The following is a 25,560-nucleotide window of genomic DNA, read 5'->3' as shown; positions in this document are numbered from 1 at the left end:
ATAGGATGCGAGTCAAAATTAGAGCAGCCAGGCAGATTCCAAGCAACAATAGGCAGTCAAAAGTCAAATAGGCAAATGGGCAAAATAGACAAGTATAAGGAAATATAAAGCAAAAGGACAATTTTTGGCATCTGTCACCCCGCCTCCCCACTCCACTTTTGGCTGAATGTTCCCTGTTTAGTTTATGCAGTGTTGTAGCCATGCAGTCCCAGGGTATTAGAGAGACAAGGTAATATCAACTTCAGTTGGTGAGAGAGACAAGCTTACGCAGAGCTCTTCTTCAGGTCTGGGAAATGTACTCCCATGTGTAGAGGGGTGTTGATCATTGTAGCAGTCACACCTCTCAAGATGCATGGCTTTTACATATGCCTATCACAACATGTAGTGTGCCTCATCCAGTGCATTAAATGCCCCAACAACAACTATATAGGTAAAACCAGACAATCACTACGCTCTCGAATGAACTGACACAGGAAAATGATAAAAGACAAAAGCACCCTATCACCTCTGGGTGAACACTTTTTTCACTCTATATCTGACCTATCAGTCCTCATCCTCAAACAAAACCTGAACAACACTTTCAAAAGATGATCCTGGCAGCTTAAATTCATAACCATACTAGACACTAAAAATCATGGACTGAATAGAGACACTGGATTTATGACTTATTACAACAATCTATAACCTATTAACAACACCCCCCTCAGCTGTTCCCTCCCCAACCACCGCCTTCCTTTCTCCCCCCCATGACTGGATGGGTGTTAATGGGCCACTTCACCTTAAATGGTCCCTTCAAATATGTGTTAACTCCTGACACAGCTAAACAATCTGTTCCACCTTGTATTTAGCTGTGACACTCTGAGGACATTTCCCAAGCCTGAAGAAGAGCACAGTGTAAGCTTGAAAGCTGGTCTCTCTTACCAACAGAAGTTGGGGCAGTAAAAGATATTACCTCATTCACCTGTTTAGTTTGTAAGTTTCACAGGGCAGGGACCTGTTTTTATTGTCAGTAGAGTATCTCTCCCCCACCCCCTAAAATGTACTAGTGTATATTTAAACTGACTACTCTTGATGCTTATAGTTGAGACTAAATTGAGGCCACACCCAGAATAACTCTGTTGTTTACTTTATCTTCAAAGTAATACACAACTGTAAATCTCTTCATTGTGTTTTACAGGGGTACCTTGTGAGACAAGTGAGCCACACACTGTACCTAAGTGGGATGTCAGCTGCTAAATATTGCTGATACAGCAGTCTCTCTTCTTTATTTTCCAGCTTTGGTTTTGAATATCATACTGTTTAATAATACAAGATTGATATGGAGCCAAATTACAGTCCCTTGCTAAAAATATCTGCCTGGGCAATCATGTTTGAACCTTAACATGGTTTCTCCCTGCAGTTCCTGGCTCCTTTTTGTGCTATAGAGTTTACAGATCTCTAAAGAGTGTTGGAAATATAATTGGTTAGTTTTCTGACTCTTCCCTCTAATATCTCCAAGTTCTGGCTTCAATGAGTAAAGAATGTACATCCTAGCTGGACAGTCAGTGTAAAAGAGATTAACTTGTGCAGGAGGGGGCAAAGAAAGGAGGTCTTAGGTCTGGAGCTGGAGTAGTCCTGAGACTGGAGTTTAAAAGCAATGACCTGCTTCACCCAATCATGGTCAGAATGGAGCACCAGGAATCCAGGGGACAAGATGAAGAGGTAGAGATGGAGGAAGCCCCTTTTGGCCATTCTAGAAGTGATAGTAACAAGCTCCCAAGAAAGCAGCAAGGTCCAGATGATGGGGAAGAAGGGTCAGCCTACTTCTGAGTCTTAAGGCACTGGGCAGGTGGGAATAAATAAAGAGGAAATAGGGAAGAACCCTGTCACCTGGATGCTACTACTTGGAAAGGATTCACCAACACTTTAAAGCAGTGGGGAGCAAATAAGGGGGATCCCTTTCTCTTCGTGGTAAGGAAATGTTTCTTCAGAGGTCCCCATGGGACAGGCAAAAAGAGCACATTCTAATTCAATCTTGTATCACGGAAATTCAGTGCAAGCCGTTCCTTTCTCAGCAGCGTGGCCTAAAGATATCCTTAAAGATCCCTTTTCAACAAAATCCAGCAGATTGGTCCAAATCTAGGTTATAACAGGGAACAAATAAGAAACCACTGGCTCTAGTGCACATAATCCATTCTATTCACCATGAAAGGAAGTTGAACTTCTGCTTTTCAAGAGTCCTCTGTCCTGACCAAAACCCATAACTCTCTTGGTTTCCTCTTAATGAGCCCCAGCTTTCAGCTTCACCCTACAAACTACCTAACGGGCCACAGCTGTCAGCTCCTCCCCACAAGCCTGGCACTTATGACAGTCTGTGAGAGAGAGAGAGAGAGAGAGAGACTCTTCCTTTAAACCCAAAGGAGGAGCTTGAACCCTTTACTGTCCAGCCAAAAGCAAGATACACACATCCCATCTTGCATGCCTAATGAGAGAGCTCCAGAAGAGAGTGGCAAGTCTAAATGGCTGAGAGCAACTCTGACATAGTATTCTGCGAACAGAGTGCACTTCATGGCTTCCACAGCATGTACAACTCCAGCAGTAAGAAGCAAGAGCTAGAAGAGTTGATTTTCAACATGAGCCAAATAGAGACCTCTCCAAAATCAAGATAACTGCCGGAAGGCCAACAATGAAGTGAGGTAGGAACCAGTCCACTAGTTACCAGTAACAATCAGAAAATCATGTTTTGAACTTTCACATCCATACAGACAGTATAGTGCTAACCCTCTCTGTGGATGGTGAGTGAGGTATGCATTGTGGATCCTATTTACAGAAAATGCAGAGATCACTATGCTCCTTGTATATTGAAGTACATTGTAATGTACAAAGTGCATTTCCAGTGATAGTGAAACTCTGCTTATGGTGAAGTTCTATAGAAAAAAATAATTTTAGTACAAAGGGCTTCCACTTCATTTAGTTTGACTTCTTATCTCTCTGGAAACTTTAGTCTATAAGGGAATCTATTAATTCTGCACTTAGTCCACAGACTTCTTTTAGTTCTGTTTTTATTCTGCTGACATTTTGGGGAAATGTTTCAAGTTTCCGTTTTGATAAAATTGCTCTTTGAAGTTGTTCTAACAGTTTTTATCTTTTAATCTGTGGGCTCCTAAATAGTACAGTTGAAGCTTGGGGATGTTTTCCATGGCAGTTTTGAGTATTTATAAGCAGGATGAAACAGGATTGCAGATCTCATCTGAAATACTTACTGTATGTAGTTCCCATCTCCTCTGTACTCAGCAGTTAGCTGGAGAATTTGAAATCAGCTTTCTTTTCTCTCTGCTGGAGTTGAATTCATCTCAAATGATTGACCATAATTTGCCTTTTTCATATCATCTGTATGAAGTCTACTACTTTGTTGGAAATGTGATTGCTGCTAGAAAAGTGCTGATGAACACAATGCATACTTTTAATGAGATTCCACAGCATGAGTATTACAGTTGTGTTCTGGAACTGCAATAATTAAGTGCATGAAGGTCAGTATTTCTTTCAGTCTCTATGCTAATTTTTTTTGAATGAAATAGCTTGCATTTTTTAAGATGGCATTTTGTTTGTTAGCCAAACTTGTGTGAATTACTGCTATGCTACGTGTTGCAGAAACACGTAATCTTATTTAAATAAAAATGTCTAGTCGAGTATAGAACTTACAACGAGGTGTTATGAATTTAAGTTCTTCCAGATTGTTCTGTTCTCTGAAACAGCAGCAATAAGACAGAGAAAACAGCATATGCAAATTCTATTTGAAAAGAGAGCTACTTACCACTGTCTTTACACAAAGAGGCAAATGGATATCTATATCACGATAGACAGATATACCACCTCAACCTTAACTATGGATGTTCACTGCTGCACACGTGTGTATGTGAGAATGTGCTATAGTTCTGCACATGTGCATGCATATTTCAATGGATTTGTGTGTTGCTACATTTGGATGGAGAAATGGTTTCAAAATATAATTCTAAATGCTTGAAAATGTGAAACAGTGCACGCATATTAGACAATGGAACTTCCAAATGTACTTCCATAATGATGTACTGCACAAGGGAACACAGCTATCTAAAGTGCCTGGTTTTCCTGAAATGTTTCCCCTCGTCATAAAACCACCAGGGTTAGATCTTCCGTCTTCTTATTCTCCCCAGTAGTGTTCCTCTTTAAGCTATGATCTGATTTTTCAAATTTCCCAGGCTTGTCCGTTTTCCATCTGAGAATGTACTTGGAGCCTTCACAACCCAAACATCTCTAACAGATGATAGAAGAGCAGCCTCTCAGGCTGTTTCTTGGCTCCTGCTTCAAGGTTGCTGCTCCCTATATCCGGTGCATCCTGGTAGGGAAGTTGGGCTCAATCCCTAACTCCTTTGTCTCACTGGAGAGAGGATTCCTAAACAGCTCCATGCCTGACTTATTGGAGCTGCCAAAGCAGTTCTTGCAAATTCCCCAGTGACTCCATTAAGTGCCTACTCCTTGTAGTGCTTGTGAATTAATGGTGTAGTTAAAGGTGCATAGTGGAAATATGCCTGTTCCTCCAGATGGTGCAGCATCTATGTAGTTTTTCTTGTTTCTTTCTCTCTCACTGAAAAACATCACTCATGGAGATTACAGATCCCAGACCGAAGCGCTTTTTATCTGACTGACCAGGTTGCTCCCGTCAATGTGGAACATTGCATACTGGGACATGTAATCTCTGTGCTCTTCAAGCCCATAGAAAGGATGAGGGCCACTGGATTGTAGAACTTTATGGGGGCATTTAGCAGACAAGGTGCACTCCGCCTACCCTTGGTTTATGCTCTGAGTACTATTGGATTATGCTGTAAGAGTTCTGGTGTCTGTCTAACAATGTGTAGTTAATCAAAGGCTCACAAACACACACACTGCAGTGGGGAAAATATGTAATTCGTAACATTTTTAGTCTGTTTTTAACCATCTTGAGGAGGAAGAATTGAAATGCTGAACTTGGGATATGTACACAGCCGGGCTGCTGCTTCAGGCCCTATCACCCTGCAGTAAAATGCCCGCAACTTTGTAGTTTTTCCTGTGATTACAGAGAGTCTTTTTTCTTTGCAGTAAAGCCGTGATGGATCTGTTGGTGGATTTGTGCAGCAGATACCACTTGAATCCAGCTCACCATACCCTTGAGTTGAAGGCTTGTGGGATGGAACCTTTGAGTTATAAGCCTAATACTTTGGTTGGGGCGCTGGATGTACAGACAGTACTTCTGAAGGAGAAAGTTCCTGAAGGGAAGACAAAACGACCTCCACCTAGGATCCCTGAGGTCAGTACTGCCTTCTGCTAGAACAGTGCTATGGGACCATCATTATGCTAGTATGACTTCAAGCAGTAATTGATACTCCCTATTCCACCCGCTTTTGTTTTTTTATCTTTAAATCAGGATGGGGGAGGCTTGTGTACAGACTGATGCACTCATCTGTTAAACTGCTAAAGTTACTATTACTCACTCTGGATACAAGCATTCTGTTGTAGTAATAAGGTTAAATATAGTATTTAGGGCAGATTAAATCCTTATGACTCAGAATCTGAAAGGACATTTATGAAATAAAGTTTTTAAACTGAAAATAATCCCTAAAGTGAATTTTAAGATGTTTCACCTATTTTCTTTATGTAGTGACTTTGCACATACAGTATATTCTATAAGTAAAGGTTCTTTATCAAGAAGACAACAAACCTTAAACCAAATGGAAAGTTTCACCATCTGGGAGAGATTTGGAGCTAACTGTCTTCCAAAGACTTATTTTTTCTCTGAAATATAAACATTAATGGGAATCAGAGCATGATCACATTAAAATATCACTGAGGGAGCTACTTATGGACACTGAAAAATTACATTGTTTTAAATAAGCAGCGCTCTGGCTACAGCTCCTTTGCCTTGGCCACGTGTCCTGTATAGGGACTGTGAGCAGGGGCGTGGTATAAGAGCTGCTGTTCTCCAACTGGAGAATCCTTACTTGGCAAGCTCTTTTGGATTTATGACCCTTTTAGGCAGGTGTATCAGTACAAAGGGGCCTTCGTGTGACCCAGAATATGGGCCAAAATTTCTTCCCCTTCTGCTCCTTGAATTAAAATCTTTATTTGCCAGTATCTGGGTTTGGAACAGATTTTTTTCCCCCTTCCCATTTGATTAACTTTACTTTTCACTCTTCCACCAGGTATTTACTGTCTATGCTTTGAATGCCATTCAAATATGGTGGTGCTTATTTACAGTAGGATTCCTAATGCACGGCTGCCTCTGAGTTTGCTCTTATTAGCCCGTCCTCGTGAATCATTGCGTGGAGATTTTTTTAAGATCTTGTCCAATAGCAAGTTTTCCCATTTGAGTCACTAAGTTTGCACCGGAAGGATCAAGGCAAAACAAGTCTTCAGTACCTGCTCTGTGTCACTATAAAGCACATAGGGGTCGGTGTGGAGAAACCCACATAAAGCCTGACAGTATCTGTCTGTTTCCTTTGCTTTCTCAGAAATCCATGAGGTTGGTAGTGAATTACCTGAAGACACACAAGGCTGTGGTTCGAGTTAGTCCCGAGGTGCCTCTGCATAGCATAATCCCAGCCATTTGTGAAAAGTGCGAGGTCAGTCCAGAGCATGTCGTCCTCCTGAGGGACAATATCACTGGGGAAGAGCTGGAACTTACAAAGTCCTTGGACGAGTTAGGAATAAAGGAATTGTATGCCTGGGATAGGAAAAGAGGTGAGTTTAGATGAACCACATCTGCTATGGCTTCAGTGATATACCAACGGTTACACATGCCACATGATCAGTATTTACATCTTCGTTGCTTTAAAACCAGATTTAAATAGAAGGGTGACATTCATGTCAGCTTTACAGAGCTACTCATGTTTTATAATCAAGGCCAGTAGCAGTGGCAAGGATAACAGTGCATTCAGCTGCCATCCAGGAGTCCCCAGAATGTAAATAGCGTGACTTGTTCCCAGGCATCATGCCAGTAGAGGCTAACAGCTGTGAAAGACGTGATTGGCTCAGTCTAAACACAAAAGGAGGAGCCTTGTAGCCCCTGAGGGCTGCTGTCAACAGGGGCACACAGGGCACTGGTGTTGTATCCAGACAGAGCTGCTCATCCACCTGTGCTGTGACACAAAGAACGAGGGAGCGCTAACATGCCATCATCATAGCAGCTGATAGAAATGAGAGGAACAGAAATAGACCAGGGCTTATGAGAAATAATTGCTGCTAAATTCCAAAGCAATTTCTCCAATGAACAAAGCTATTTACTGTTAATGAAGAGGAACCAATGAGGTATTTTTATTTAAAATCATGTTCTCTTGTGTTTTCTCTCCTCCTCTAAACAATGTTCTAATGCCACCTACCTGGACTTCAGTTTGTTCAGACAGCACTTTGATCAGAGAGTATAGATATTAAATGTGCTTTAAACATCCTAGGCTGACACTGCCAAGTGCTATTTTTTTTACTAACAAAAAATGATCTTCATTAAAAATTGTTTCTTTCATTTTTCTCTCACTGAGTAGCTCTTCCAACAGAGTTGATGTCATTGTTTATTGTTTAGATAATGTTGCCACCACATATGGTGCTAGGCAGGCTTATTTTTTATTTATATAGTCATTTATTTATGTTGGCGTTTGGTCTCTTCTTTCAAATCCGTCCTTTAAATAGCAGTTTTACCCTGAAATGATCTACATTTCAATGAGTTTAGGCTTTTAAGTAAACTAAGTATCTCCTTATCTTTGAAATGGCGAGAGGCTCTAAAAAGACATCCACAAATTAAAGTGCCACAACTCAAATGTTACTTCTCTTCTATTTAAACATATTTACAGTGAACCACTTTGGAGCAGCATGTTAAGCATACAGAGTGTTCATCCTTATAACATGGCATATTTTAGAGACTTCTCGCTAGAATAATGAGTCTGGGCCTTCTTAAAACATTTTTCTTTTAATTTAATATTTGGACCAGAAAAGTGGCAAAGTGCATTAGGTACAATATTGGCCCTAATCAGGGTCACGTTTTGTACCCGTGAAGAGCCCCACTGAAGTCCATGCTAGACCCATTTGCAGGATTTGGTAGGATAGGATAGGAGCAGACTGTAATATTACAAATATTACCCATTGCATAGGTGATTGATACAAGAAATTAAATTTTGTTCCTCAATTAACCATTACATTAGAATGATATTACATCTGAGCCCAAGCGTATTTCTGCAAGATTCATTCTTTTCTGTTGTTTTTTCAAATCTACCTGTCTGTGTGTCAGTCTTGAGTAATAAAAATAAATAATTTTAGTGGAGTTTCCCCAGGGTGATCCTGCAAACACAATATTTCCCCCAAGGTTTTGCTGGTATCAAGTTTTCCCCTACCCTGCAGTCATTACAGAAGGAAAATTCTCATTAAATTCAGTGGCAGTAACCAATTCATCTGGGCTGCAGAATAGGGCCCCATCTCAATTATCAGGTCGACAAAATGGATTGTTCCAGCATCTTATCTCATTAGCAGGAACCCCCCGTAACCCTAAATATGGTATTGGATGTGCTCAAAACAGAGACTGTGTGTAAGAGCAAATTCTAGTTGAGTGACTCCTCACTTGAGGCACCAACACTTCATTCTAAAGTTCTATTAAGTCTTTTGTTAAAAGAGAAACTCTGCTTCCACCTGGTTACATAGTTTCTCTTAGAAGTTGAAGCAGTTTCAATAAAGATTAAGAATTAGAACAACCAACTCAGATAAGTGCACTGTTGCTTCTAACAGCAGCCTTGCATGTCCAGTTTCAGGAAAAAAAAAACACCTTTCTTTATGGTGTTTCTGAAGACCAAATATTAAGGGTAATAGATAGTATCTGTGGTTTACCAGGTGATGTGTCAGAAAGTTAATGTGGTTTCTCTTGTCTTTTCATTGCCTGCCTTTTCCAGTTCTTCCATCAAAAACTCAGTCTGAACCTTCTCTAAGCTATAGAGGTACTGTACAACAATGCTTGGGGGAAATAAGTTTCCCCTTCAGGTTGTCTTTAGCATGGCTCTGGTAGCATAACAAAATTGCAAGGTCATGGCATAAAATACTACAGGGAACAGAGTTGTTTGCATTATTTGTTTTATATAATAGACAGTGATTATTTTCAGTACAGATGGACTGCTTCACTTGCCTGCATTTCTGGCCAAAGTGGCAGGAGGGAAAATATATTGGTCATAGAATGGTTTCCATTAAAATGTTAATATTTTAAAACCTTATCACATACTGATTCATGGAATCCTGGTAGATGCCTGTAATCTAAAATGTGATATCTGAATTCAGATCATCTTAAATTCTGATATGTCTCATGATTTCAAAATTCAGATATGAGCAAAATGAGAATGTTTTGATTGCCCTGGAGGCATTTAACTAATTGGGGTTTACCTGTACCTTCGTTTTGAACTGGAAAAAACATGCTGAGATACTCATGTGTGCGATAATTGTGGATAAACAATGACATTTTAATTGAGACCACTGTATTAGGGGATGTGTGACGGGTTCCCCCCAGTGTGCCACTTGGAAGTGGAGTACCACTGAAGCCCCTGACCCATCAAGGGGTCCTGCGTGGGCTCTCTCTCACACCATATTGCTGTGACAAGCTACAAAGTCTTCCAGCCTGCCCTTTCACCAACATACATACAGGTAGGGAAACATCCAGCTGCAGTTAGAAGCAAGCTCTCTGACCAGCCCCTGCATGGGAAAGCTACTCCCAGCTCCTCAGGCAGGTACCCCCTCTGGAGTATAAACCCAAAATTATTCCATCTTGCGTTGCACAGGGAACTGTACAGCGTAAGCTCAAAATTTGCCCCTTCCCTCAATGTGGAGAGGAATATGCAACAGCCTTTTGCTCCAAGTTATGATTCCCACACACTGGTTTAGATAAAGCAAAAACAAGTTTATTAACTACAAACGATAGATTTTCAGTGATTATAAGGGATAACAAGGAGATCAAAGCAGATTACCTAGCAAATAAAAGACGCGAACTAAACTTAATATACTAATTAGATTGGTTATGAATAGCAGATTCTCACCTGAAGAGATGATACAAGTAGGCTGCAGATTCTTAAGGGGCAAGCTGTGCTTGCTTACAGTTTGGAATCCCTAGGTATTCCATTCACAGGCTAAAAATCCCTTTAGTCTAGGTCCAGCACTTTCCCCAGTTCAGTCTTTGTTCCTCAGGTGTTTCCAGGAGTCTCCTTGGGTAGGTAGTGAAGCACACCAGATGATGTCACTCCGCACCTTATATAACTTTTGCATATGGCGGGAACCCTTTGTTTCAAAGCTTGGTTCCCAGACCGGTCTGTGGAAAAACACTGATATCCCAAGATGGAGTCTAGAGACATGTGGTTACATCACATCTTTGGGTAGGTCTACACTTACCTCCGGGTCCAGCGGCAAGCAATTGATCTTCTGGGATCGATCCCGGAAGTGCTCGCCGTCGACCGGTACTCCAGCTCGGCGAGAGGAGTACGCGGCATCGACCGGGGAGCCTGCCTGCCGTGTCTGGACCCGCGGTAAGTTCGAACTAAGGTACTTTGAATTCAGCTACGTTATTAATGTAGCTGAATTTGCATACCTTAGTTCGAAGTGGGGAGTTAGTGTGGACCAGGCCTTTGTAGAGTCATAGCAGCCATTACTCAGAGGCTGTCTGTAGCGTTCTCAGGAATGCTCCCCAGGTGGGAGATAAGCTTCTCCTAAGGCCTATTGTTTTTTCCTAATGGCCCATTATCTTGAATAGGCCCTTTCCACACAGCTATCTAGACTACAAACATCTTGTCTAGTGGGCATTACCCAGATGCAACTACATTTGAAATATAGATACATCGTCAATATTCATAACTTCAGATACAAAAATGATACATGCATACAAACAGGAAAATCATATTCAGCGAATCATAACCTTTTCAGTGACATCTCACATGACTTATCTTGCATAAAATACATTATAATTATGTCATAATCATATCATAATATCACTGTGAAGAATATGGGGTGCAGTGTCACAAGATGTCTAGTTTGCAATCACTGGGTATTATTGAAGCTTGTGTAGGCATACCCGTAGACATCATTGTGATTGTGAGCTTTTCCATTATACATTTTTGCTTTAAAAACCAATGCCAAGTTTTTTTTTGTACAACAACCTAGGAAAAAGATTTGAAACCAAAACCATTTCAGCCATTGGTTTCTAAACTGTGCCTGTAAAATATGTGTGCAAACATGTACATACTTGGACATTTACCCAGTTACATGTGCATATGGCTGTTTGATTTACACAAATGTGAATATTGACACAACAGATGCAGGCACTCATTTTGCAAGTGCATCTAAAATTTCCCAACTTAGAAAAGTAGTCCTCGGTGTTCTTTTGTGTTTACTGTACATTATTCCGAAACAAAAAGTGGGGGTTATTTTCAAATTTCATAAAAATATTATAAGCACAGTGTTCTGATTCATATTGAGGACCTTGTATGAAATCCTGGCCCCATTGAAATCAGTAGCAAAACTGTTGACTTCAATAGGGCCATGATTTCATCCCTTGACTTCAGCATTCTCTGTCTTTACTTGCATTGTCCTCCTATTCAGAGAGGGTAGTATCAATCATGATCTGCCATATGGACTTAAGAGGAACATTTTGCCCTGAATTCTTTGTTGATGTGAAATAATATACACAATGTCTGTCTGAAATCCCATCTCTGTGTAAAATTTTTAAGGGATTTATAATAAAGCTGTTGACAGTCTGTAAATTCACCATGGAAATGACATACTTTGGAAAGCTGATCCATGTGGGAGGACCCGGGTGCACCCACACGGGAGTTCCATTGAAGTCAAGGGGACTTCTCTTGGATGCAGAGATCTGCCCATGCGCATCTGATTGTAGGACTGGGACCATAGTGTGTGTTTAGTGCAGATGTTCCTTAATAAACATGTATTTCCCTTTCAACTTTTGGGACCAATTGCTCCCATACATTTGCATATAGCTCCCATTAACTCCACTTGGCCTTCAGTCTTTACTTTTAAATATTAAGGGATGGCTTGTGAAGCCCTTATTCACAATGAATCAGAGTCTAGCCCTAAGCACGGGGATAGCAATTTCAGACCAATGAATGCAGGCAATGCTTAGTAGTCCATATAGGAAGATATAGTTTATTGCTGGTATTTTGGTTGAGCTGGAGGGGCATTTTCTTCTTCAATAAGGATGGTGTGTGGTTCTGTTTTTAATCTGTTAATCATATTTACTCTTCTACTGTGTTTTGGGCTGCTGTATGCACTTAACACTTTCTAATGAAAATGTGATGCTTTGTATGACATGCAAAAAGTTTTACAAGAGTCTCCTTTGTGAAATGTATCATGTTGTGGTGAAAAAATAATTTAAGGTCATTTTGCTTATTTTTCATGTTACAAAACAAGCAAGTATTTTTTAACTTGTGAATTTTCTCGGTTTTGTTAAAAGTTTTGCAAACATCAAGACTATTACAACTTGCTAGGAGCTAGAGGGCCAAATTTAGGATCTGATCAATTGCCCACTACAGTCAATGGGAGAATGACTGCTTTGGTTTCAATGAGCATTGGATCAGGCCTTTAAAGTGGCAGAGCAAATGGCTGAGGGGTGGGGAACTATCATTAATCAGAGCTGGGTGGTCAGAGTTGTTCAACTGTTGTATTGAATTCAGCTTCTTGATGTCAGAATGGCCTTTCCTATTGGCTGCTGGCTATGTAATGCAGGGTCGCATCATATTGTTCATTATACCACCAGCTGCCAGTGAAACAGATGAGTATAGAGCAGTGAATTTTGGGATATGCAATCCCCTAGTCAGCTCAAGGCTGATTTCTGTATCTAAGACACGGCAGCCTGGAAGACATGGACTCTCTGGGCTGCGGTTTGGCTCATGAACCACACCTACGTCACCTTTCCCCTAAAATATCCATAGAAATACCAAGAAAGAGGTTATTAAATGGCACTACTAGTATGAGTAAAGGTTGCAAGATCAGTCTCTAAAGAGCTTCTGCTTCCACAGGAAGGTTTACTTTTCCTATTACATGTCTTGATCCATAACCCTCTGATGTCAATGGGAGTCTTTCCATGGGCTTCTGATGGGTTTGAACCATGCCAGTGGGTTGTTAAAAATCTATAATCACTTTTTTAAAGGAGCATCGTTGGGAGTGGGGTGGGGAGGGTTGACTCCTAATATGTACTTTTAAACCATTTTCAAAGACTAAGGCCTGGTCTACACTAGGAATATTAGGTTGAGTTAACTATGTTGGTCCATGGTGTGAAAAATCCAAACCCCTGAGCTGTGTTTTTTGAGCTCAACTAAGTCTTCTGTTGTCCTAGCTACTGCCTCTCAGGGAGATGGATTACCTAATCAATGGGAAAATCCCTCTTGTCAGCATAGGTAATGTCTACACTGAAGTGCTACAGCGGTGCAGCTGCTACAGCACATCTGTGCCACTGTAGTGTTTTACAAGGACACACGCCCTAAATTACTGTGGTAGTGTCTTAATGACAACTTCAGGGCTGATCTTACAACCCCTTACTCCTGTGTGTAATGCATAGTCCTGAGACTCAGGATTACAATGGGTCTCATCCAAAACCTGTTGAAGTCAATGGAAAGACTCCCATTGGCTTCAGAGCTTTGGACCAGGCCCTAAATGAGAGAGGATCTGATCCAAGTGAGGATCCAGAATCTGTTACTTAATTATATTATTTTGCCTCATGATCACCCCTATTCACACACAACTTTTATTTCAGGGAGTAAAGGGGTTTTAAAACTTCTGGGTTTATAACTGTGCTTTTGGGAGTGTAAAAAATAACCCAATATAATTGTTTCAGAATCAAGTCAAAATTCTTCAATAAGCAACGACGCAACAGAAAAAGAAAAGAGAGGATTTCTGGGATTTTTCAAAGTTAATAAAAGAAGCAGCAAGGTAAGGGTTCTGCAAACCATTACCTATTTTATATTGTGCTAAAGAGAATTGTTTTCTTTCTACCTTTATTTAGGGTGCCTTTTACATTTCTTCTTTCAAGGATTTGTTTATCCACAAATGTATACATTACATTCACAAGCACAATCATTTTGATCAACAAGTGAGTTGAGGAGGCAGGACTGAGCAATATTTAATGGCCATTCATAAGAGGGTCTGATAAGTGGAACACCATGTTTTAGATTACAAAAATAGTCTCAGGTGTAAAACCTCAATATCCAAAAATCCAATGCAATTCCCACATGCATTATATTAATATCAAACTGTGATGCACTGACAGGCTGAAGAAGTTTTCCTTCTGGGAACAGAGTTAAAGGTGAGCAGGACAAGAATTAAAAAATGGGTTTATTTTGGTTTTGCTGAAGCCTGAAAGATGTGTTTCTCAATTTTAAAAGGCAGTTTTCCTGCCTGCTAGGCTTTTTTACTGTAGAAAGATCAGAAGTCTCAAATCCTGTTTTACCAGTTTTTGTACAGGTCTTTCAGCCCTTAATTGAAGTAGTTGGGTGTGTTGAACATTTAACAAAACACATTCACTTCTAAATGTTAAGCTTTTGAGTTCAATAGGCATTAACAATGACAAGCAGTTTCAAATAAGTCACTTCCACTCTCAGTAACTCAAGCCTGGTCTTCACTAGAAAATTAGGTCGGTTTAACTGTGTCAGTCGGGGTGTGAAAAATCCACACTCCTGAGAGGTGTTGTTAAAATGACCTAAGTCCCTGTGTAAACAGACATGGACTGTCTCCCAGAGAGTTGAATTACCTATGCTGACAGGAAAACCCCTCCCATCGGTGTAGGAAGTGTCTGTGCTGAAGCACTGCAGTGGTGCAGCTCAGCTGTGCCCCTGTGGCATTTTAAGTGTAGACAAGCCTTCAGACTTTTCTTCCTTTGAATCTGTGATGTCACAAACCTGCCAGTTCTGCAGACATCTATCCATGCCTCCAGGAAAACCAGAATGGACAAGATCAACATTTCTGGGAGCGCAACATAAAAAAGAAAGGGAGGAAAAGCAACAAACTCTCAATCTTTCTTCATACATGATAAGGAAGTGTTTAAAAAAAAAAAAAAAGCACAAACCCATTATTTGCTTTTTTTTCTAGTTGCCTTTTACAATGAAGGGCCCAGTCCTGCTTCTATTGAAGTCAGTGGGATTTCAGTTCCTTGGGTGGAGGAACAAGGCCCTAACTGGAGATAGGATGCACCAAGAATTTGGAGTCTAGTTAAAACCCACAACTTCCTCAAGGACTCTTTGATGTTCCTTCCACATAATAAATTCTTTCTCCCAAGACCCCTCCATCTCAGTAGCCTCCTGTTTTCTTATTGGCTCCCTCAGACCAAGCATGGATCCCAGATTACTGCCTTAATCCACTCTAGCATGAAGGGTACTGTATAGCAGGTGTGGCCAAACTGTGGCTCGCGAGCCATATACGGCTCTTTTACCATTAAAGTGCGGTTCCCATGCCCCTTGTCCCCCTGCCCCATTCTCCACCTACCAGACATGTGGGGGTGGAGCTCAAGACCTCTTCTGCCTTGCAGTGAGGTGGTGGAGTAGGGGTTTCTATCTAGCGGGGAGAGGGGTCTTTGGGGCTTCAGCCCTGTGGGGCACATCTGCCAGGGCTCGGGTCTTCAGCAGGAGTGGGGCTGAAGCGCCGAGCCACTGCTCCCGTCAGGTGTTCCTTAGTCTCAAACTTCTGAAGATTGTCATATGCAGCTCGGAGGGCCAGTAAGTTTGGCTACCCCTGCTATATACCAATAGATTTAGGAGGAGCTTTAGAAGAGGACTTGACTTATGCCCAGCTTGGGCACATGTAGACTCTGCAGCCCTACACACCCCAGTTTGTAAGTTCATATGGGGGCTGGGTGTGTGCGAATCAGGTGTTGTATGCATACATCAATATGTGAGTACTTATGTAATTGAAAATCTAGCTCCTAATCTACAAGGATAGCGCACCTAAGACCCCACTCCTTCAAAGAGGTGCATGGGCAAACTCTTATGCTCCTGCAGCATCTCATAAAAGTTAGGGAGACTCCTTGTGGGCATAACAGTCCACCTATATGTATCCACTTGCATGTAGTGGATAGATACCATAATTCCATGTTAAGTTAATAGGAGCTGTGTCTGTTCAGCCTCTGAAAAACCAGAATCCAGAGGTCCCACACTGGGCAACCAAAAAGGGAGGCATCCAATGTTAATGGGCTCTTTTGAAAATCTGACCCTAGATAAGCATGTAGCGTTCTTATTAACAGACCATTCCATTGTGACAGGGGTAAGGATGGTGATGTAGCATAAGAACGTAAGTCATTAATAACCAATACTGATCAGAGTGTGTTTAGGAAAGAACTTGCATATGTACAGCACATTTTTTATAAGTGCAAACTTATACTGGAAAGTTTATACTGTGCATACACAGCAGCCAATTTTATATATTTTTTAACTTTATTAATTTATGCACAGCTGCAGTATTGCCAAGCCCAAGCATTCCAAAATCATGAGACTGGTTTAAAAATCATGAAGTATTTAAAAAAAAAATTGGGGGGCTCACTTTCTCTGCCACCTTGTTTCTGAGCCTTTAGGGTGCACTTGGGTCATTTTTTTTAAGCTTTTCTCTACAACTATGAGAGCTGGAACCTTTTTTCTTAAATTAAAGCTGAGTTTCTCACCTAATCACATGAATCCTGGAGCTTTTAAGAAAAATATCAAATATTGGTGAGACTCACAATAACACTGTGAGAGTTGGCAACACTGTTTTTCAATTGGGGTCTTTTTACACATCAAGGGTGAAATCCTGACCCCGCTGACAGTTTTGCCATTAACTTCACGGGGGCCAACATTTTATGACAACTGTCAAATTTCAAGCGTTTTTAACGTAACTGAGGAGGAAAATGTAGCAGTAAAGTTCTGAAAGGGAAAAGTGTGGGGAATATTTTTTTTCTTCCTTGCAGAACTCAAACACTGATGAAGAAACTTTTCTAAAAACACTTGGTCACAGAGACTTTGCAGGAAACTTGCAGGTGAATTTTTCAGGAAGTCGGGAACGTGTGAAAACACCAGGTTATAACTGAAACTTTTGGTAACCTTGGATACAGTGTTCACTCCCAATTGAATGGGATAATAAAGTACTACAAAGTTCACCCCTGTATAATACCAGGGTAGAAAAGGAATACTTTGTTTCATGTTTCTATAGCCCAAAGTCTCAATTGGTCCTAAGGCAGGAGCAGTAAACTCAGAAGTTCATAAATATATTTGATTAACTAATACTAAGAAATATGTGCTTGTACTTCACTGGTATTTAGCTTAAACCCGGCCAGTGTCCTAGGGTCAGATTTTCTAAAATGCTAATTAGGCTGTCAGAAGTTTTCAGCAACCACAGTTGGGGTTAGATATTTGTAAGAGTTTAGCAGCCAGTAGCTCCATTGAGAACAATGGGAACTGCTGGATGCTGACCGCTTTTGAAAATCTGTCCTGAGTTGAGTTTCTGGATCCATCTGAAAATTCTTATTGGTTACACCTGCAAATTGGTAGTTTTAAGGGATGGGAAGCAGGTCAAGCAAGTGTTGCTATCCTCTATGAGAAAATTATCCCTACTTTACAGGTAAAGAACTAAAGGGAAAAGAACTAAAGCACCAAGACGACTTGCCCAGCAGAAAGTATATAACAAACCAGGGAACTGAACCCAGGGGGAGGTCCAATGACTTAACTGCAGGACCATCCTTCCTCTGGATGGCTTGTTTATAATATATTACTATGCATATAATTTTTACTTTAAAAAAAAATCTCTGCTGTGAATTGTGTGCTCTTGGTATTCCACTTGGTTTTCCTCAGGTTTGACTTGCAACATTTCTATGATTACAACCTTGGTTTTATGACATCCACTGGGGATGGGGATGAGTTATTCATGAACTATGCAGGATTCCAAACTCCTTTCTCTCTCTAGTGTTCATAAACTAGGGACAAAAGAAAAACACATTCTTGGCTGTGATTTTCAAAGAAGCTTAAAGGAATCCCGGTCCTGATTCTTGTCTTCACTACCTGGGTCACTGGCTACACACAGTCTGAGAAACCAGACACTTTAAAAATAAAGCATGAAAAATATATTTTAAAAATCCAGTTAACAGTTCTTTCCTGTTGCTAACACTGAAGATAAGCAATTTCTATCCTTTTACAGTGGTCTTTCTCAAGTCACAGTTCTCTTGCCTTCCGTTCTCAAGATTCCATTCAAGACTTTATTCGCTGCTTGATTTTCTGCTTCCCAAGTATTTAGATTCATTCTGATTTGCACACACTTTACACTTAGGGCTAGATTGTATGCTTTGCACAAAGCCCTGCATAAGGGAGCCAAACGCAGCTGCACCGGCCCTACAGGGACCATAGGGCTGCTTATTGCTCTACTCTGCAGGCTATTGTGAAGGGGTTGCAGGGCCACAGCTCAGTTTCTCCCCACCCCTCTCTTGGCCAGTCTGCTCATTGGAATCAGCAAAGATGAGTAGTACCTACTCACAGAGACAGATGTTGTGCTTGTCCCCTGCATGCTCCCCTTCCCCTGTGCACCCAGCAGAATCAGTGGCAATGTGATCCTTGTTCTTCAGTATCCATTTTCTACAAGCTCATCTTTTCTTTCATCATGCTGAATAATTCCTGCATTTGTTTGTTTTTTCTGCTGTTCCTAGGTTTCTCTGTTCATATGTTTCTCTGGTCTTGGCTATACTAGGGAGATCTTGCAAACTAGTCAATATTTCTTTAAAAAAAAGAAGTCCAATGCAGCTGTGCTAGTTCAATGTCCTGGTCTTGCCCAGGTTTGGTGCTTTAATTTGGCACAGTTACGCCTTGTTTTGTTTGTTTTCCCATGTTGGTATAGGCTGCTTGTTTGTATTGCAGACAGAAGATCGTTTGAGGCTGGACGGTAACTATGGGGATGAGGATGGTTTTAGTTCTACAACTGCTAGTGAAAGGAGCTTGGATGTAAGTACTAACATGGCTTATAGATGCTCTTGCTGCTTCTGCCTCCTTAGACTGTTCAGATCAGCAGACGCTATTCCAGCTGCTTGACTAAAAAAAGTAGCAGTAGTGCGCTTTATAGTGTGGTTGCCCCAATACTTGGATGTCTTAACATACAGTTCAGGCTTTTCTGACCACCTAAAATGCAACACGGTGTCTTCAAATAAAACTCTCAATGACTTCAGTGTAGCCAGGATTTCACCCATGGACTGTAATGCTGAACTGTGTACAAATAATAAGTTTCATTTGTGGCTTGGTGCACTCCTTTTTGGTGCATCAGTGTGGCTCCAAATACCTTTTTATAAATGATTTTTTGCTTTTGTTTTTAACATTAGAAATATTAGGTGCTCTTTCTGATAGATGACTGTGGCAAGATAGTTGGAGAACCTAGACGCTAACTGATTATACCAGATATCAGTCTAGATGCTCACTGTTGTGTCTTTTGGCCTTATAATCTATGAACTAATTATTAATCACAATAATTACCTTTTAGTTGGAGGACTTTTCAAAATCTTTAGAAGACCATATTGGTGACATCTCAGATGACTGAAACATGAGCCTGAGCTCTCACAGCCCCTTAGTGAGACAGGAAGGAGTGTCTGGGGAGGTGATGCTCAGGCTGAAACTGTGCAGCTCATTGGCTAAGAGGAAGGGGTGGGAAGAAAATGTCAGATCATTGAGGCAGAACAAATGATAGAGCAATTTCGAAATGGGGACATTCGTGAAAAAGAGGCCAAGACAGGAGCAATGGATGGAGCACATATGGCAGGAGTGGGTGGATGATAGATTTGAAAACTGTAGTTCAATAAGTCCAGAGAGAATTTTCTCAATCACAGGGGCAGGTACAGAAAAGCTAATGATGGTGTTACAGGATGGGTGGGGTATAGGCCATATTTTCACTTCAAAAAAGGTATGTAAAGACCTAGTGGAGGCAAAGATGGTTTTTATATGGATGTAACTAGTCAAAGTACACCCCTGATAAGGGGTATAGAGTTGACTTCAACTAGCAACATCTGGATAACACCTATCTGTGCCTTGTCTACACAAGGATTTTACATTGAGACAACTATCTGACTATAAACCACACTTTTTTGCAATAAGACATAGCCATAGTTCCTTCATTTACACTTTGTGCTATCCCTGGGCCTACATCCTTACGTTTCTTTTTGTATGGGATGTGACTGATCGAATCACACTTTATGACACTGGAAGAAAAGAACAGTTTTAAAAATTACCCCAAACACTAACTATTTCTTTTAAAATCACAACAATATAACTTCAGGTACAAACAAATCTTAAAATCAGAGGTAATGTGCCAATGTTCAATAACTGGAACGTTTTTAGGTCAAGTGATTAATCCTTTATTTTTTTTCCTCCAAAGAGCAATTAATCTTCAAGTACAATGTGGGTATTGTTCACTGCTTCACGCGTTTGCAGCTAGCTTTCTATGTTACTTTGCATCCTGATAAAATTTATGCACATGCTTAAAATATAAGTATGCGAGTTGTTCCTCAGAAAATTCATATTATGAGAAGTGTAAGTAGTCTGCTCAGCAGTATTGCATCTCCATCCTAACGCATGTATCTGAAACCAGTGAGAAAAACTTCAGAAAAGAGCTGCAATAACTTGTGGTCTGGAATCATGCCTTTTACGGTGTGCTTTCACTAGATAAAAAAGGTGATAACTAAAACAAGGTAAAATCCTAGTGGAGACAAGGCAGTTTGTAGTTTTAACATGAGTTAGCAGATTGCGGTATACCCTTTAACTCAAATTGTTCATGTATGAAAACTACAAACTGTCTCGTCTTCTTTAGGTTATCACCACTTGAAAGCTAACACAAGTAAAGAACACATCTTTTTACCTGCTGAAGACCTGGCATTATAGCCAAAAGAAACTCAAACGACTCAACTTGACAAAGAGAAGGTTACAAAATGACTTTACCATGGTCTACATGGCCTTACATTAATCTAGCACAAAGTCATAACAAAATCTGATTGCTGGAGGCTGAAGCGAGAACAATTCTCACTAGAAATAGAGTGCAAATGTTTTATACTAAAGGTAATTAATAATTGGAACAAGTTGTTTAGGGTTGTGGTGGATTCTCCATAAGTTGATATCTTTAAATAGAGATTGGATGTTTTTCTAAAAGGTATGCTGTAGCTCAGCTAGGCAGGCACCAGCTTGGCAAGCTGGTGCTTAGGGCAGCCACTCCGGACAGGGGCGGCAGGTCCAGCTATTCGGTGGCAATTCGGCAGACGGTCCCTCACTCCCGCTAAGAGCGAAGGACCTTCCGCCGAATTGCCGCCGCAGGTCGCGATCGCGGCTTGGTTTTTTTGTGTGTGTGTGGCTGCTTGGGGCGGCCAAACCCCTGGAGCCGGCCCTGCAGCCAGGGCTTGATGCAGGAATTATTTGATGAAACTGTACAGCCTGTGTTACGAAGCAGATCAAACTAGAGATTAAAATGATCCCTCTGACCATAATATCTATGAACATCCAACATCAGAGAACTATAGGTATTTATTTTTTTTTATGTAAAGGAGACAGAATTAGCTATCAACATATTTAAACCCTAGAGCTGATGTGTATTGGACCACATTGCATTTTTGTTTATATTTTTTTCTATTTTGTGTTCTTGCTAGTCACTCATCATTTTTCAGGTATATATACTTGATGGGAATGGGACTTAATTAATATGTATTAATAATAATAATAATTAAAACTGTTTTATTGTAGCTTTTAAACTCTAGATTCCAATAATACATTTCTTTCTAACTCAATCATTGCATAGTATGTAACACCAGACATCTGATAGAAAACTAAATCTAGTCTTGGGATAGTTGAGATTAGATATATATAGGTCTGCTAAAGTATATATGACCACAAACTGGTTTCTTTACTCTTTTTAAATTACTCTCCTTTCAAATGAATGATTTATGAAAGATACAGGCTGGCAGAACTAAGAGGCCGTGGGCTCTGATAATACACACATTTAGGAAGAAATAAGATTTGGTTTCTAAACATTGTGAAAGTCCTCTTAAGTATAGCTTGCCTTTTATTTTATGCTTACTAATTATTTTAATTACTATTTGTAAAGAATAATAGTTGAGCATAGTTGGTATTATTTGTGACCTGCAGATGTAAGAAGGGCCACTCCAGATCAGTACGTTGGAGAGGAACTGCTAGGTGCTTAAGAAGGTGGAGTTAATGACTCCATACATGACACTTTTCCCGGTGAGTCAGTGTCCACCCCACCGTGGCACTGAGTAAGCATCATCATTCAGATGTGACATGATCACTTGCATTAAAGATTCCATTACACTCTTTTTGTTTAAGAATAAGGATATTAATTCTGGTGTCCTAGCCAAATTCCAGCTCAGCCAATTACAATCTACCTATTTACCTACCTACCTACCTACCTATCTAAATTTTTGCATTTTTAATTAGATACAGTGTTGCTCTTCATTTCAAGTCCCAGTTTCTCATGTAGTCTTGCCTTGTAGAACAGCTGCTCTGCCACACCACAGAGGTGGATGCATTTCAGTAGTCAGTGAAATGATCATATATATAGCTCCTTATGGGCCAGACGCTAAAACCCTTATCATATTGAATAGCAGCTTACTCCACTAATGGTCCCATTGAAGTAAAATACTAGTTGATATGAGTGAGAACATCAGGGTCAGCCCTAAATTAGAAAGATATTTTGGGATCCTGTAGGCTGAGAAGTGTTATAAATGGAAGATATTAATTTTCTCAAAATGTCCTCTGTTAGGTGTTTCCTCTACTATAAATCCCTTTAAGACTCCCTTCAGAGTTATTTGCAATTCTGTCAAGTATCAGAGGGGTAGCCATGTTAGTCTGAATCTGTAAAAAGCAACCAAGAGTCCTGTGGCACCTTTAAGACTAACAGATGTATTGGAGCATAAGCTTTCATGGGTGAATGCCCACATGCATCCGACGAAGTGGGCATTCACCCACGAAAGCTTATGCTCCAATACATCTGTTAGTCTTAAAGGTGCCACAGGACTGTCTGTTGCTTTCTGCAATTCTGTGTCATCCTCAAAGCATTTTGCATTGCCCCAGAGCATGGGTTTCAAATTTGGTGCCGATCCACCAGGGTCAGCAGGTGCCAGAGCAAAGGCAAGCTGGTATATGCTCTGGATCTGCAAGGAGAGAATATCTTCCATGACTCTTCAGAGATTCCCTTCTGGGTGGCACAAGGAAAAGCAATGGTGGGCCCATGAGGGAGCTTTGTTCAGCATTGGCTGCCAAAGAAAAGGTCATTGCAATGTCATGCCTTTGAGGGGTGAGTGAGTGGAAAAGAGGGTTTTGGAAGCTCCTGGTCAATGAACAGCAGAGCTCTATCTATAATACTCATATGGCCCCCATTACCATAGTATCTGAGCACCTCACACTCTTTAATGTGCTGATCCTCAGAATACTCCTGTGAAGTAGAGAAGTACAATTATCCCCATTTTACAGATAGGGAATTGAACCAGCTCCACCCTTTCCCCACCCCTGCCCTGCCCCCATTCCAACCCCTTCCCCAAAGTTCCCGCCCCAACTCCTGTTTTGTGGCGCAAGCGCTGGGAGCTGGCGGGAAAAGCGGGCACGCGGCGCGCTCAGGGGAGGAGGCAGAGCAGAGTCAGAGGTGAACTGGGGCGGGGAGCTGCCGGGGGGTGCAGAGCACCCACCAATTTTTCCCCATGGGTGCTCCAGCCCCGGAGCACCCCTGGAGTCGACGCCTATGGTTGTATATTCATTTTAGCAGTCAAACAGTATTCAGTGCCATGTTTATACAAATTTGTTTGGAGCCATTAATACCACCACCAAGTAGGTAGTCATTGACAGGATAAGGGAAAATTCTCTTTTAAACCAATGGGGGGGGGGGGGGGAATCAGACAAAATAAACGAGAAAGGACATGTGTTGCTGGCATCAGTAAAAATAAGGGGAGATAAAGGTAGGAGGAAAGTGTAATCCCACAGAGATACAGAATGTATACAAAGTAAGAAAAGAGAATTCTGCTTAGTGGTCTACAGCACCCATCAAACACATAAGGTTTTATTCCTATACAATCTTTTACTTTTATAATGAAGTAAATATTCTAAATGAAACAAAAATATCTTCCTTAATTTTCCTCTTTGTGAGCTGGATCTGTCAGCTCTGTGCAGAACTAAAAAACAGACATGCATAGACCTAATGTGATGTTTTGTAAAGTGAACAAATTACTGAAAAGTGTGTGTGTGTGTGTGTGTGTGAATATATATAGAGAGCGGGAGAGAGAGAGAGAGAGAGTGAGAGTATGTATTTACATGCAAACAAACATGGTAGTCAGAAGTCACAGCACATTTGGAACAGTTTGTTATACTTCTCTTTCTATTCCAGTGGTATGCATACCCCTGGCGGATTTTTCCAGGGGGTACATCAACTCATCTAGATATTTGTCTAGTTTTACAACAGACTACATAAAAAGCACTAGCAAAGTCCGTAGAAACTAAAATTTCATACAGACAATGATTTGTTTACACTGCTCTGTATACTGTATATTGAAATGTAAGTACAATATTTATATTCCATTTGATTTATTTTATGATTATATGGTAAAAATGAGAAAGTAAGCAATTTTTCAGTAATAGTGTACTGTGACACTTCTGTGTTTTTATGTCTGATTTTGTAAGCAAGTAGTTTTTAAGTGAGGTGAAACTTGGGGGTACGCAAGACAAATCAGACTCCTGAAAGGGGTACAGTAGTCTGGAAAGGTTGAGAGCCACTGCTCTATTCAGAAGGATTATTGTCTTTCAGTTGGAATTTAGAACAGCCTGCAAGAAATGGGAGTACGTGTATAGAGTAATTTTTGCCACATGGTGTCACTATCCTCCAAAGAACAGCTAATCTAAATGAAACCTGATACTCCTACCAGCAAGAGCTAAAATTAGTTATGTTTATTTTGGAGGGTCCTAATAGTTTCATAAATCACAAGGCAGCAACGTATCCCAAGTGCTGAATCACATATATCTCTAATGTGGAATTTGTTTATGTTATAAATCAGTTTGGAAAAAAATACTTAATAAAAGCACAGCCAGGCATTTTGTCAGAGGTTTTGAAACTTCAGCACAAAATCTTATCACACAAGGTTTCTGTGGTTTAGGAAGATGATTTCAGAGGAATAATGTTCAGAGATTTCCTTCAGCACATACAGAGCAAGCTTTTTAAAATCTGGCCTTCCTTTGTATGCCTGAAGTTAGCCATTGTGAATAATTTGAGCCAACTAATCTTGTTATTCATAAGACTGTGAAAGGGACCTCGAGAGGTCATCGAGTCCAGTCCTCTGCCCTCATGGCAGGACCAAATACTGTTTAGACCATCCCTAATAGACATTTATCTAACCTACTCTTAAATATCTCCAGAGATGGAGATTTCACAACCTCACTAGGCAGTTTATTCCAATGTTTAACCACCCTGACAGTTAGGAACTTTTTCCTAATGTCCAACCTAAACCTCCCTTGTTGCAGTTTAAACCCATTGCTTCTTGTTCTATCCTTAGAGGCTAAGATGAACAAGTTTTCT

The 25,560-nt window shown here is 40.6% G+C and overlaps 1 protein-coding gene across 2 annotated transcripts in view; it reads left to right on the top strand.

Annotated features, from left to right (window-relative positions):
* Positions 1–25,560, top strand: part of LOC117872658 (protein cordon-bleu-like) — a 181,057-nt gene that overhangs the window by 77,342 nt on the left and 78,155 nt on the right. Inside the window, exons 4-8 of one of the 2 annotated variants that reach the window (XM_034761342.1) lie at positions 5,095–5,302; positions 6,504–6,732; positions 8,922–8,966; positions 13,850–13,944; positions 18,876–18,959. In XM_034761342.1, coding sequence (XP_034617233.1) covers positions 5,095–5,302; positions 6,504–6,732; positions 8,922–8,966; positions 13,850–13,944; positions 18,876–18,959 — 661 coding nt within the window. The remainder of the gene's footprint in view (positions 1–5,094; positions 5,303–6,503; positions 6,733–8,921; positions 8,967–13,849; positions 13,945–18,875; positions 18,960–25,560) is intronic. The other variant, XM_034761343.1, reaches the window with a different exon arrangement.

This window comes from Trachemys scripta, chromosome 2 (genome assembly GCF_013100865.1).
Source record: "Trachemys scripta elegans isolate TJP31775 chromosome 2, CAS_Tse_1.0, whole genome shotgun sequence".
NCBI lineage: Eukaryota > Metazoa > Chordata > Testudines > Emydidae > Trachemys > Trachemys scripta.
This window is presented reverse-complemented; position numbering and strand designations above follow the sequence as displayed.